Below are 15,377 nucleotides of genomic sequence, written 5' to 3'. Positions count from 1 at the left end.
TCAATGGGAGGTTTGTCTAGTCGCATTAGGAATATGAATTTTTGAACAGTGCTTAAATGTGTGAAGTAGGGAAATAGGTTTTCTACAAGATTATACAGTTCATTTCTTTCTTTGGTATATAATCCACATTCTACCACAAAATGACATTCGTTTTCTATTCTATTAAGTGTGCCAAAGTAACTGCACTGAGCCCAGGTGGAATCTGTCCGTCTGACTGCTGTCACTGTCACTATCCCCACGAATTTGGTTATCCCGGATTTTATGCTGGTATACAATTCAGTACTAAATAAAAGGGATAAATTATAACATCTGTAACGTTCTGCATAGTCAACAAAACGGGTATTTCCAGACAACAAATTATTGATATTCCCCGATAGCATGTTGTCTGGGGACAAGGTGTCCCCGGATTAATGAATAGGGACAATTCTTTAGGATAGTAACCATTTTGTAGACAGGAGTTGAAGATGTGTAGGAGTGTTTCCGTGACAGTGACGGAATATCCGGAATATCCGGAATATCCGGATTATCCGGAATATCCGGAATATCCGGATTATCCGGATTATCCGGAATATCCGGAATATCCGGAATATCCGGAATATCCGGATTATCCGGATTATCCGGATTATCTGGAATATCCGGAATATCCGGAATATCCGGATTATCCGGAATATCCGGAATATCCGGAATATCCGGATTATCCGGAATATCCGGATTATTCGGAATATCCGGAATATCCGGAATATCCGGAATATCCGGATTATCCGGAATATCCGGAATATCCGGAATATCCGGATTATCCGGAATATCCGGAATATCCCGATTATCCGGATTATCCGGAATATCCGGAATATCCGGAATATCCGGAATATCCGGAATATCCGGATTATCCGGATTATCCGGAATATCCGGAATATCCGGAATATCCGGAATATCCGGAATATCCGGAATATCCGGAATATCCGGAATATCCGGATTATCCGGAATATCCGGAATATCCGGATTATCCGGAATATCCGGATTATCCGGAATATCCGGAATATCCGGAATATCCGGAATATCCGGATTATCCGGAATATCCGGAATATCCGGATTATCCGGAATATCCGGAATATCCGGATTATCCGGAATATCCGGATTATCCGGATTATCCGGAATATCCGGAATATCCGGAATATCCTTCTCAAGAAGGCCCATTCATGTCCGAATGTCAAGACAAAAACACCCACTGCAGTTCTTAACTTACTTTCTGTGGCATGAACTATCTACCACACAAAAATCATGACCATAGCACTTTCAGAAAATATGCCCCTAAATTTGGAAGCTCCGCTGCAGTACCTTATCCCGCTAGAAGGCCCATTATCGAACTTGACCTTCCTTTCTGTAAACCCTACCTATTGACTACATATCATACGGATCCATCAACAGCTTCTTGAGTTATGCTGGCGACATACAAAGCCCGCTGTAGTATCAACGGAAAATACCAGGGGAACCATTGTTGAACTTGACCCCCGTTTCCACAACATCTACACACCTGCAAAAAATCATGAAGATCCATCAACGTTTCCGTCACTTTTTTTGCCTACATACAAACACAAAAAAATGTAAAGTCTGCTGCAGTACTGTTGAAAAACGCAAGGTGAACCATTTTCGAACTTGACTTTTCTTTGCACAACCACTACACACCTACCAAAAATCATAAAGATTCATTGAAGTTTTCTTGAGTTATGCTCCTGACATACATTCAGACCCACCCAACAGATTTTTCAACCGAAAACATAATCCTCTCCTAGTACAAGTACTCGGCGAAGATAATAAATGAAGACCTTTATTGCACATTTCTGCCACACTTGGCTAAGTACAGGTCACAACAAAACAAAATAACAAGTACAGTTAACGGATACAAAAAGAATATGACTATCATTAGATAAATTCTACTTCTCCTCACTTTTCGGTTATAGTAACGTTAGATATAGAAGAACAGACGTGTGTTTCAATGGGAGGTTTGTCTAGTCGCATTAGGAATATGAATTTTTGAACAGTGCTTAAATGTGTGAAGGTGACAAGGTGTCCCCGGATTAATGAATAGGGACAATTCTTTAGGATAGTAACCATTTTGAGTTGAAGATGTGTAGGAGTGTTTCCGTGACAGTGACAGCAGTCATCCGGAATATCCGGATTATCCGGAATATCCGGAATATCCGGAATATCCGGATTATCCGGATTATCCGGAATATCCGGAATATCCGGAATATCCGGAATATCCGGAATATCCGGAATATCCGGAATATCCTTCTCAAGTTATTCATGTCCGAATGTCAAGACAAAAACACCCACTGCAGTTCTTAACAAGCCGCTAGGGGGCCCAAATTTACAGAACTTACTTTCTGTGGCGTGAACTATCTACCACACAAAAATCATGACCATAGCACTTTCAGAAAATATGCCCCTAAATTTGGAAGCTCCGCTGCAGTACCTTAGGTACCCGCTAGAAGGCCCATTATCGAACTTGACCTTCCTTTCTGTAAACCCTACCCATCGACTAAATATCATACGGATCCATCAACAGCTTCTTGAGTTATGCTGGCGACATACAAATACACATCCACACAAAGCCCGCTGTAGTATCAACGGAAAATACCAGGGGAACCATTGTTGAACTTGACCCCCGTTTCCACAACATCTACACACTTGCAAAAAATCATGAAGATCCATCAACGTTTCGGTCACTTTTTTTGCCTACATACAAACACAAAAAAATGTAAAGTCTGCTGCAGTACTGTTGAAAAACGCAAGGTGAACCATTTTCGAACTTGACTTTTCTTTGCACAACCACTACACACCTACCAAAAATCATAAAGATTCATTGAAGCTTTCTTGAGTTATGCTCCTGACATACATTCAGACCCACCCAACAGATTTTTCAACCGAAAACATAATCCTCTCCGAGTACAAGTACTCGGCGAAGATAAATATATATATACACATGTATATACATGGTGTATATAATGTAGCAAGTTACACTTTGTGCAATGTATCTAAAGATTACTTAATGAAAGTAAAACTGGTCTTCCTTGTTGCTCTAGGGGGCCTGTCTTCATGTTGTGCCAGGACAACTGTACACCGAGACTGGAGAGATTGAGATGAACGTGGGGCGTAAAACTGCCAACATCACAGTCACCAGTCTCTGTGACAGGCCCATCCAGGTAAAGGAACTGAGTTTCAAACTTGTGGGGTCCAATAGAACTCCTCTATACAGAGGAAAGATTTTGCTGCTAAATGTATGATATATACTTGTAGGAAAGAGTTATCTATACTGATGTATACTTGTTCGTGTACTGTAGTAAGTGTACATTTCATGCTTTATGTGGAAAGAATCTGGTGAAATACTGAATTGAACTTATGTTAAGGCCATATAGATTTAATGACACATTTCCTTTATGTCTTTAGATGTCTAGGTAAAAAGGCAGATAAATATATAAAAGAGAGGGGGGCACAGAGAGAGCATTTAACTAAAACACTGTGGCTTATGTCCAACAGGTTGGCAGCCACTACCATTTCCTGGAGGTAAACAAGTTCCTGCAGTTTGACAGGACCCTGGCTTATGGAAAAAGACTGGTAAGTGCAAGTGGATTACAAAGTACATGTTTTAGCATGACGGCAACTTGTTCAATATACACAGTAGTAATTATCTTCTCCATCCTTACCTAATGTTCACACACTATCTTCCCTCTGCAGAATATTGCAGCAGGCACTGCTGTCCGGTTTGAACCAGGTGAGACCAGAGAGGTCCAGCTGGTAGAGATCGCAGGGAACAGGTAAGTAACCATGGCAACCAAGAGGGTAGTTGTGGAAAGTTATAGAACTATGATCATCATGTGACCATCAATGCTTGTTATCAATAATGTCTACAATTATTGACCATTAACTACTAAGTAAGCAATGTTTTCTGAGCTGTTTTTTGTATCACCATGATTAGTGTTATCCATGGTGGAAACTTCCTCGGTGATGGCAAGTTTGATGAGTCCAAGATTGCTTCCATTTTGGAGAACATCAAGAGGAGAGGTTTTGCACACAAGGTAAAATATTGCAATGGTTGATTATTTTGTATCTCTTGTGTATCTCTTTTTACATACACTATATTAGTTCAAAGTGGGCTTGACATGATAACTCAATGTGTGTTTTTTCTGAAGTTCATTGCTTGTGCATTTTCAAATTAAGTAAGTATTAAGTAACCACTAAAGGAAATGTTCAATTTTTCATTAAAGATACATTTGAGATGATACATGTACGTCAACATCAGCCAACATTTAGTTCAACCTTTGTGTAGTGGGCTATGGGTTTTACATCATGAGTTAAACATTCCATTTGCTTTTATTCACTCCCAGACACAGGAAGAAAACGTCCTGAAGAGACCAAAGACAAACCTGTGTGTGATGCCACGTCACATCTATGCACACACGTACGGCCCTACAACAGGGGACTGTGTCCGACTGGGGGACACTTCCCTGATTATAGAGGTAGAGAAGGACTTTACAGTGTACGGGGACGAGTGCAAGTTTGGAGGTGGAAAGGTATGTCATATGAGACTTAAATAATAATAACAGAAGGTGATGAAAATATTTAGTCATACGTCAATACAATTCAGTTGCATTTACATTGCACTGTACTGCTTCACTAGTTGACTTAACAATGTAATTAAACTTGAAATAGTTCATGTTCATCAGAGCTTCTTTTCTTTGACTCTTTTCACCCAACCAAAGATGATTTTATGGATAATACATACTAGTACATGTAATTCCATGAACATTCCATGTACCTTGAACATCTTATAAAGTGTCCACAGAAATAGCAATTGTTGAGTTGTTACTTATTCCAGGTACTGAGAGAGGGTATGGGTCAGATGGCCGGGGTGAGTGCAGCTGATGCCCTAGACACCGTCATCACTAATGCTCTGATTGTGGATGCTGTGACTGGGATCATCAAGGCTGATGTAGGAATAAAGGTAAGTGTTGCAAACAAACTGTTCAGGATAGGGTTTAATCATGGGCAATAGGGTACGGTATTTATGTTGGGAACCCGCTGCATTACATGTTTTCGCTCACATGCTCCCGACGACGGTTTCTCCCGTCATCCTTTGCGTCGCTCACTCCGAAATCGAAAACCGCCGAACACTGTTCGGCTCCGCCGAACACCGAACCCTGTTCGGCTCTCCGAACCCCACGCTCGTGCCTTCGGCATTACTTTGGGTTTTGCTCGTCACGATCGGAACTTCGGCTGCTATATTCAAGGATAATACCTTTGCCTACTGCCTGTGGTTTAATTGATGCTTACTGATATACATTTTGTAGCAGTTTTATATACCTTAACAGCATATGAATACAGTCAAACCTGTCCTAAAGCCCCCGTCACAAATGAAGAATTTAGCTCGGCCGACTTGTCGGCGAGCTCCAAATGGCGATTTTCGGGCGAAGTACGACCGACGTCCTGCCGATTCTACGGGCTTCGGGCGATTTTTCGGAGCTCGGCCGACGTTCGCGTGTCACTGGAAGCTGCGCTTAAATTCAGCGAGGCCTCGGCGACGATTTTTGAACTCGCACAGCTCGTCAACAGTTTGCCCGTAGCTCGCCCGAGCAACGCCCAGCGCTCGGCCAATATTCGGGCGGGCATCCGAGGATTTTAGACCCGATTTTTGGTCGGTCGGAGGTCGCCCGAACTCTTCGGCCTCGTGCGAGCCTCGCACGGGCTTTGTACAATAATCGGGCGACCGTCGTCAGTGTTCCGGCCGACTCATGAAAAGTAAGGCGTGCTTCGGGCGAGCGTTGTGCAGGTGTTGATGGAGCTTGGATGGGCCTCGGCCGAACTCTTTCTTCTTTATAGATAAAAGAAAACGACAGTTTGGTTTATAACATAAAATTATAAATAATACTGTAATATCAACTAATACTAATATCAACTTGTCAAAGATTGCTGCCAATTTTTTTCTAATGAGACAATTCAATGCAAAGTTAAATTTTCATTGAAATAAATTTACCATGCATAAAATGTGAACACCGAAGACAATGCTTCCTGTTCCTTTTTTTGGTATAAGTTTGGATGTTTCAATTTATATATTAATGAACTGGGGCTTAACTTTTGAAGCTTGACTTGACTTCCTGAGTTTTTCCTCCACAAAATGACTAGTTGAAAGTCCACTGAGTCATTATAGATCTATGTTTGTCTGCCGAGGCACGCCCAGGCGTCGGCAGGGCGTCGATAGGCTTATCAAGGGTCGGCCGAAGCTCGGACGGCGTTCGCCCGAGCTTTGGTCGATTTCCGTTTGGTGAAAATGTTTGGATCGGGGTTAAACGACTGATCTGTTGACCTTGTGGCTCCTGCGCTAGTATTTGGATCAGTCTATAACAAAATTCCTGTTTATGTTATTATTTTCAGTGCGCCCACCCACTTCACTCGTGCCCTACAGATTTACCATAACTCAGAAAGTAAAGTTGGTCCAAATTTGAGATTGTTACCAGGTCAGTTGATTCTGACTTCGTCCGTGTCCAAGAGATGGTACCGTCTTATGTGGGATTTATAATTATAAGTTTTTGATAGACGTCGCCCGAGCTCCGTTCAATTTGTGACGGGGCAGGTTTTCAGCGAAAAATACGGTCGACGCTCGGCCGAATTTGAAATTCGGCGAGCTTCCGGCGATCTACAAAATCGGCCGATGCTCGCATGAATTGTGACGCCGGCTTAAGCAACCACTCAAGGGACTGAGCAGAAATGGTTGCATGGCTTACATGTAGGTTCTACTTCTAGTAAGCCAAGTACGTGTATGCTCCATCATAGTTTGCCATTAAAGCACATGTATGTAATTTTTTCCCTGTTTAGGATGGCATGATTGTTGGCATTGGCAAAGCAGGCAACCCAGATGTCATGGCAAACGTCAGTCCGGTGAGTTTAACTTTTTTTAGTCATGGACTTTCAAAAGACATTATGAAATGCATCCTAATGCCCTGCAACAATTTGCATATCATTCTTTTTTCAATGAATTTCGTCACTCCATATCTACATAGCCAATTTACCGGGGACTTCGCAGTCTATAGATATTAAAGATAGCAAACCAGTTTTGATGATATTCTATATGGCGGTTACACCTAGTATTTTGTTACACAGAAACTAGTGTGTGGGGCGACCACAGAGGCCATTGCAGGCGAGGGTCTGATCCTGACCGCTGGTGCGTTGGATGCACATGTCCACTTCATCTGTCCCCAGCTGGCCAGAGAAGCCGTGGCCTCTGGAGTGACCACCATGTTTGGGGGCGGTACTGGTCCTGCTACTGGCAGTAATGCCACAACATGTACACCTGGGCCTAACCATATCAAGTATGCTTCTCACTACAATTTCCTGTTGATAAGAATGTTTTCATGTGGGTTAGAAGTCCCCTGCCCACCACTTACGAACTTTAAAGAAACCAAACTAAATTTCACCTTCTCAGATTAAAAAAAGCCAGTCACTGTCTGCAGCATATCAATGACATGCAACAATTATTGAATACTGTAATTCACTTTATCTTCACGGTAGCAAAATTTTACATTTTCACTGAACTAAACTTCATGGTGGTGGCAAGTGATTTACTGAACGGATGTGTGAAGGCATCATAAATGATAACAACAGGTTTTTTTTAATGGTGATGATAAGTTTACGGTACAGAGGTGACTGTGAAAACAGTGAACATAAAGTTACAGTGAAAGAAACAAGAATTACAGTATTTATTTCAACTATAAGTGATAGAATAGACTCTACTTGTACAATTCATATATGAGCTTTTTTATGTGAAAAGTTAAGGTTGATTGACATTGTACTACATTTGTATGTTTGCAGAGCAATGATGCAGAGTACTGATGCCTTCCCACTCAACTTTGGATTCACAGGTGAATATTCAAAATGTTTGTTTTTTTGGAGATGAAGACAGAAATCAGTGACTATGCACGTAGGACGTTACAAAAATTTCTATCAGGATTGTAATAAAAGTCTGTGTATTCAATTAGTCGTGTCATAGTAAGGTAGTTTTACTGTTCATTCCTACATGTGAATGTTGTAACTTTTGATTATTGGTTAGAATGGCTGGTCTGAAAAAAAGTTACTCTAGTGCTATGTTCATTTACAAATTATCTGTTTCTACATATCTAACTTTTAAATATCCCATCTAGAGTCTTTTCGTATTGCTAACACTATTCAACAACATAGCACAACCATGCCTGAATATCATGCTGCAGTTTTGTCCTGACCAGCTAGGTGTCATCCTTGTGTGATTGTTTGCCTGTACTGATGTCTATGAAATGTATTACATGTATGTGTGAACAGGAAAAGGCAACACCTCCCAGCTGGATGGAGTATCTAAGGAGATAGAAGAACAAATAGAGGCTGGTGCCATTGGGTAGGCATGTTGTCTTATTGAAATTTGAAATTCTAGTCATAATTGGATGATTGTAGTTATTTATTTTGATTTACCACATTTTTGTGGAAGGATTGACATAACAGGTGAACTATCACCTTTTTCAAGATGTCATCCCAGACCGGACTGTAAGATTTGGACCATCGCACACCGGGGCATGCCCCTACTCTTTTTCGAAAGGTGTGGTGGGTTCTTTAACGTGCGCGGGGTGTTGCTCTCCCCAAACACGGGACCTCCATTTAACGTCCTATCCGAGGGACGTCCCTAACCCTAGATGAGCTAGGTACTCATTTACACCTGAGTGAAGTGAGGAAAGTCGTGCTAAGTGCCTTTCCCAAGGGCACAACGTCGGGGCGCAAGTTCGGACATGTCTCTGGGCGCACCTGGGATTAGATCCCGGGACCCATTGTTTGACAGCCGCGTACTCTACAGTTGCGCCACACGACGCCTATCAGTTAGCTGATAGTATCGCATAAGGTCCAATCAATCATGTTGAACTCAATGTGTGGGTGTGACAATAGTCTACATACCAATGGTCATGACATTTGACATTGGTCATCTTCTTGCATGGTTGCATGAGTGGTATGGAGTCATCTATGGCATTTATTTGGCTCGTTAACATTCTTGATGAAATATACAAAATGTCTTAAAAAAAGGTTTGTCAGGAGAGTAGTCTGAATTGAGTTACAGCACAGTATGCTGCCTCGCGAATTGCACTCAAAGTTGCCGGCTATGGGTCTTTTCCAACTATGACACGTACGCAGGCATCAGCCCTCCCCAAATGGTCGAGGGCATCTTGTGCCATCTTTGCACACTGCCAAGCCTTTCTCTGGTGTCCCACCTGTGCACTACACCAGGGCCCTGCTAGAGCCTTAAGTAGCCTTGTCTCAGACCTTCCCAGGGGCAAGGAGGTAATTAAATACCTGTAGGTAACCCCTAAAGCGAGCATTCCTGGCAAACCATATCTGTAAGGTGATGTCTTTTCCTACATATACAGCTCACAATTTTTGTCAGTTTTGTTTGTGGGTTCCTTCATGCAGTGAAAGTGTATTGAAATCAAAGTCAGGAGAAACTGGTATTTCTGTCCTTATATGCTTTGGATTTCCTTTGTTATTATTTTGACAACAGTCAAAACAATTTGACATGTTCCTTACATGATTGAAAAATGTGAAATTATTGGTATTGTTAGCTCTGCATAGCTAATGAGGTGGCAAGGCATGATGGGAAGGGGTATCAGATTACAACTGAATCAAAAGATGCCATACACTAATGAATGTTCTTCAAAGGTCCAATGCACAATATTGAATCGAAATATCAATTTGTTGTTTTTATTTTAAAATTTATTTATTTGTTTATTTTAGGTTGAAGCTTCATGAAGACTGGGGTTCAACCCCTGCAGCTATTGACACCTGTCTGCGTGTAGCTGAGAAACACGATGTACAAGTAAGTTGCCAAAATAATCTTCAATACAACGTAGACATCATTGTGCTGCTCAATCAACTACACAGCTTTGAATCATCATATAACTTTTATATGAATTATCTTTATGTCAATATAATACCCCAAAATTAAATGTCTGACGTTATAAAGTCCTAATGTGTAATGAGGCATGCCAAAATTTTGCTTCATTGTTGTGATGTGTTGTTTTAGAATTAATATTTTATAACACAATTTTGTAGCATTTACTTAAACAATGTGTCACAATTATTCAATGTGTATATGTTACATTGTTTGAACATTAGGTGATGATCCACACGGACACTCTGAATGAATCATCATGTGTGGAACAGACAATAGAAGCTTTCAAGGTAAACTGTCATTTCAAAGTCTGTCTGATATCTAAGGATGTGTCTGCACATACTGTGCCTCATTAGATTTGTTTAATATAACAGTCAACAATACATCTAATACTTTAAGAGATCATCAATTACACACCATAACAGTGAATTGTATTATGCTTGTTATGGCTTAGGCCCCCATTCCACTAGACAGCGACCACACTGCAATCTCACTGCAAATTGAATTGGATTTGTGTATCCATTGACTTCATAATTTGAATATCATGCAAAATGGAAGGAAAGTATGAATGAAAAGATAACAAAACACACAAAGCATAAATAGGTTTCTTATCATGAAATTCGTTGAGCACTCAAACTGTTTGGTCGCAGCACAGTTGCAGCGAGGTGTAAAGGGGGTGTTACAAAAAAAGGTATAACATGTTAGAAAGTACAATGTACACGTCTGTTTCTCCCACAGGGCCGAACCATCCACACCTACCACTCGGAGGGTGCAGGGGGTGGCCACGCCCCTGACATCATCAAGGTGTGCGGAGTTCCTAACGTCCTGCCCTCTTCCACCAACCCGACCCGCCCCTACACTGTCAACACCATAGATGAACACCTGGACATGCTCATGGTCTGTCACCATCTCGACAAGTATGACAACTTTTGTTTTTGTCGTTTATTGACTTGGAAATTATGTGAGTGGTGTTGTATGGATGCCAGTAACCTGCAAATCACAATGACTTATGATTTTTATATACTAGCAGCCTTTTAAAGTATATGTTCGTTTTGTGGTAGTATATTTTAGATTTTATCAATGTATAGCCAAACATCAGTTTTTCACGGTCTTTTATGATAATAATGTTGCTACGTATACGTTTTACTAGTTTTGAGTATTGTCAAATCCGCAATTCAGCCTATAGGCTGCGAGGGATTTATTTGCGATAAAGCATACATCATCATCTGATCCCAACTGGACAGGATGAATCAAAATCTTTTGAGGGATTAGCATGTTTATCTTTCTAAAAACAGTTCTCTGGAACATCCGGAGTTCTTTTAATGGTTTCTTAACATATCAAGAAAGAAAGGTCCCACTAGCAGTTTCTTCCGAAACTGCATTGATCAAGCATATGTGGGAAACTATGCTGTGTTAAATTGAACTATGAGGAATTAGACTAATACTCACGACTTGAATGTGAATGCTAGCTTGCGTAGCTTTGGAATGCTGTGTTAATAGGCAGAGGTTTGAGTCTAGGAGTGATGCCTTAAGATTTGATCTATCTCAACCTGGTGTGTCACTGCCCCTCCTTTTCATCCAGGAACCTTAAAGAAGATGTTGCTTTTGCTGAGTCACGAATCCGGGCAGAGACCATCGCAGCTGAGGACATCCTCCACGACATGGGAGCCATCAGTATCATAGCATCAGACTCACAAGTAAGCACCAAAAATTGTCCTAGATTATGTGTTTAGTTGATAATCTGACAATGATTCTTTTTTTAAAAAAGAATAGTTGATGGACCCTTCCTGAAACAATCAGGAAAAAGATGGAAAATGAAAAAGGCATCTGTGACTCATGGCAAGTGTTTAACCCAAACTTCCTGACCCCTAGGCTATGGGAAGAGTTGGTGAGGTCATCACGAGAACATGGCAGACGGCAGACAAGATGAAGCAACAGCGAGGCACGCTGTCCGGGGAGACCGGAGACAACGACAACCTCCGCGTCCGTAGATACGTGGCCAAATACACCATCAACCCGGCAATCAGTAATGGCATGGCACATGTCATCGGTTCTGTGGAGGTCAGTCTTTAAGAGAGTCAGCTTTAAGTTTTATGTCTCAAACTTACAGCATTGTAGTATAAAATGAATGTTAACATGTGTATTGGTAGTGGTCAATTTGTATTGCATCTAAATCTAGCTTAATGCTGTATTATGTTTACTGTTAATCTCAAATATTTGTTTTTTGGTGCCTTTGTTTTACTATTTTGTAGTACTAGTAACTTGTGATATGCTGTCTATGAAAAAAAGTTACTTCAGCAGAAATGATGTTCTTTATTCCACCTCTCTTTGTTCAATGCAGAAAGACAAGATGGCTGACTTGGTTCTGTGGAAACCAGCTTTCTTTGGTGCCAAACCAGAAATCATCATCAAGGGTGGACATATTGTATGGGCACAGATGGGTGAGGACCTTTATGTCATAGCATTGTCACAAAAGTGTAAAGAGTTCAGAAAAAAGTTTCTCTGTTTGCTCACTTTGGTCATCCATCATTCCCTTATGTATTTGATATCAATGCAATATGTGAAATACTCTATGATTCACATCCTAGGGATGCCCAATGCTTCCATCCCCACCCCTGAGCCAGTCAAGACAAGGAAGATGTTTGGTGCTTACGGCAAGGCTGTCGGCAACAACTCTGTCATGTTTGTTTCTAAGGTAAGACAACGATCGCTTGTTGTTATACTCGGTAACATACGCAGTCAGAGTCCTTCAGCGAATTTCAACAGGGTACCTCTGTAAGCTCCCACAAATATAGCATGACATTCATTTGCCTCAGTGCAGTGATACCAGTGATGACATGATGCAGCAACACCTGCATATAAGCAGCAACACGTGTGCTGCATTGCTATGTGAACCAGTCAGAATTGCCTTGAAGAAGGTGACAGATGGTCACCGAAACGTCGGTTGAATAAATCTCTTGGTTGTGTAAAAAGAGTCTTTTTATTCAGTGACTTACCAACCTGATGAAACTATTCACGGATGACATGATGTAATTAAAAAGTGTCAAGCCTATGTGATATGTAAATTGTCTCCTTTCGTCTGCAGTCTTCCATCGAGAGAGGAATCCCACAAACATATGGATTGAGCAAGAAACTCGTCCCCATCAGAAAGTGAGTTCAGAAGCTATTTCTCACAGTAGAGACTATTCACACATAACAGATAACAATGTACCAAAACAAATAATTGTCAAGATGTAGACTAAGAAAATCTGAATTGTGAGATTTTTTGTCGTAGAGAAAATGTTTCAATTTTTTTAATGTCTTTCTTAGCTGCCGAGGGTTGACCAAAAAGGACATGGTCTTGAATGGCTACACTCCAAACATAACAGGTAAGGCTTTGTTATATTATTCAACAGAACATTGGCTGACTGTCCACACTAACATCCACCTGTTAAGAAAAACTGTAGAACATTATTAACAGTTATTTCCACTTTGTTGTATGCTTCATTATTTTTGTTTCATTGTTTTGAATTGAGTAGGATCTACTCACCCAATGTGTTTTAATTTTCAGAACTAATATGTTAAGGTACATAGCTATATGATTGTGTGGTGTCCCCTTGATTAAACTGTGTGCTCTTTATTCATCATGTTTTATCAGTGGACCCCCAGTCCTATAAGGTACATGTGATGAGAGAAGAGAATGGAGAAGAAGTGAAGGAACATCTGACATGTGAGCCTGCCAAGCAGCTTCCACTGGCTCAGAAATACTTCCTGTTCTAAGACATTATCAGGAAATTCATCCTTGTAGATAGAAGTGCCACAGAGGTTTGCACTTGTAGTGACTTAATCTCCAAGCAGATCTATAGTTGCGAAGACCATATCCAACTGGCAGAAGAAGTATGGATTGCTATACAAGCTCCTTCTTCCAGTTGGATACGGTCTTTGCAATCCATTGGGCCTGCTTGGATGCTAGTAATGACTACCAAGCTTCGTTAATGGCCTTAATTTTGGCTACACCTCTGGGGTGGAGACCTTTTCTCGGGATTCACAAACAGGCATATGTTTCCTAGCATTCAATTTGCAGTGATATACATACGTGTATTAGTCAGCCAGAGTTTGGAACAACTGTAGCAGTTTCAGAGTAACCTGAGTACCATCCTGATTACTTCATGTCTGCTCCAATAGTTGGTAACAACTGTTGAAACTGTAGTAAATTAATCAGGGTAGAACCCAGGCTACCTTTATAGCCTAACAGAATACTGTAAATGTATTCAAGTTTGCGTGGCTTTAATTTTGCGGTACAGAGAAAATAGAGTATTCGTGTCGGTTTTAAGTTTGTGTTTGGGACAAAAGTAGAGAAGGAGGTAGGAGGGCAAAAAAAATTTGCGGTGGTTTTAAGTTCGCGGTGAAGAGCTTACCGCGAAAAACCACGAACATAAAACCACCGCAAACATTTTTGCATTTACAGTACATCTAGCCATTAGTCAATATACGCATGTACATGTAGTACCTTTATAGCCTACCAGACTACCTCTTTAGCCATTAGTGGCTTGTCGGATTTACGGGTAATGTCAACTGATTTAATGATGTACTCAATAGTTAAAGTACTGGTAGAATTCAGTGGCTGACAACCAATATCTATTGTGTCCGCTTGTGTATGCTTCCAACTCTTTGTGTCATTTGAGTAAAAGGCAAGATCTGAACACTTAAACACACAAAAGTACACAACACACATGCATTGACGATTTGTTGTATGAGTTTGTTATGATATCTGTATGGCGACATGGAACACCTGTGTTTGAGAAACATGATAGATAAATGAATAAGCACAATATTATCAGCCATGATGTACAAAGCTAATGGTCAAGTTAATACATTGTCATACTGTATATATTCTTCCATTTTTTAGGGTATATCATCACCATCATGGCCATCTGTATAAATTGTAAATGCAAATATGTAATATGTGAAATGCTGATGGCAATATATCATGTGCTAAGTTTCTAAGTTATAGTATCAGCTTAGATATCAAACTTGACTTAGGAATAGAGCATTATCTTGTGGGCTTGGTTGAGTTGTTACATGATGTAAAGAGATTTAATAAGACAATACTTTCATTGGTCAGACTACTTGCGCCATGTATTATGCTGTCATATGCTGTCATGCTCAGTTGCTAACTCTTACAGGCATATTTAATTTCATTAACTCGATAATATGTGACAAGCTAAAATTTTACAGGGTAACAAGAGTTGATAATATTTTGAGACAAAAAAAGATAAATTCATGAAAACTTCATTGAATTAGAACTTAAATTTGGAAGAGTCATTTTGAGATATTGGTGAGATTGTTATATACATGTATTATGAAATGATAAATATTTTCGAAGACTAAAGTTGTCTGTATGGTACCATTTATGAAATAAAAAGCATTTTGTCAAAAAACA

The 15,377-nt window shown here is 40.4% G+C and overlaps 1 protein-coding gene across 1 annotated transcript in view; it reads left to right on the top strand.

Annotated features, from left to right (window-relative positions):
- Positions 1-15,377, top strand: part of LOC136444078 (urease subunit alpha-like) — a 23,029-nt gene extending 7,652 nt beyond the window's left edge. Inside the window, exons 5-24 of the mRNA XM_066441555.1 lie at positions 3,084-3,203; positions 3,538-3,615; positions 3,736-3,815; positions 3,977-4,076; positions 4,386-4,571; positions 4,877-5,002; positions 6,871-6,933; positions 7,156-7,364; positions 7,864-7,913; positions 8,347-8,419; positions 9,799-9,880; positions 10,180-10,245; positions 10,694-10,872; positions 11,538-11,652; positions 11,828-12,016; positions 12,297-12,396; positions 12,544-12,650; positions 13,041-13,105; positions 13,265-13,323; positions 13,593-15,377. Coding sequence (XP_066297652.1) covers positions 3,084-3,203; positions 3,538-3,615; positions 3,736-3,815; positions 3,977-4,076; positions 4,386-4,571; positions 4,877-5,002; positions 6,871-6,933; positions 7,156-7,364; positions 7,864-7,913; positions 8,347-8,419; positions 9,799-9,880; positions 10,180-10,245; positions 10,694-10,872; positions 11,538-11,652; positions 11,828-12,016; positions 12,297-12,396; positions 12,544-12,650; positions 13,041-13,105; positions 13,265-13,323; positions 13,593-13,714 — 2,169 coding nt within the window. The 3' untranslated portion in view covers positions 13,715-15,377. The remainder of the gene's footprint in view (positions 1-3,083; positions 3,204-3,537; positions 3,616-3,735; positions 3,816-3,976; positions 4,077-4,385; positions 4,572-4,876; positions 5,003-6,870; positions 6,934-7,155; positions 7,365-7,863; positions 7,914-8,346; positions 8,420-9,798; positions 9,881-10,179; positions 10,246-10,693; positions 10,873-11,537; positions 11,653-11,827; positions 12,017-12,296; positions 12,397-12,543; positions 12,651-13,040; positions 13,106-13,264; positions 13,324-13,592) is intronic.

Source organism: Branchiostoma lanceolatum, chromosome 10, assembly GCF_035083965.1.
Source record: "Branchiostoma lanceolatum isolate klBraLanc5 chromosome 10, klBraLanc5.hap2, whole genome shotgun sequence".
Classification (NCBI taxonomy): Eukaryota; Metazoa; Chordata; class Leptocardii; order Amphioxiformes; family Branchiostomatidae; genus Branchiostoma; species Branchiostoma lanceolatum.
The sequence above is the reverse complement of the archived record's forward strand: the minus strand, read 5'-3'. Positions and strand labels throughout refer to the sequence as shown.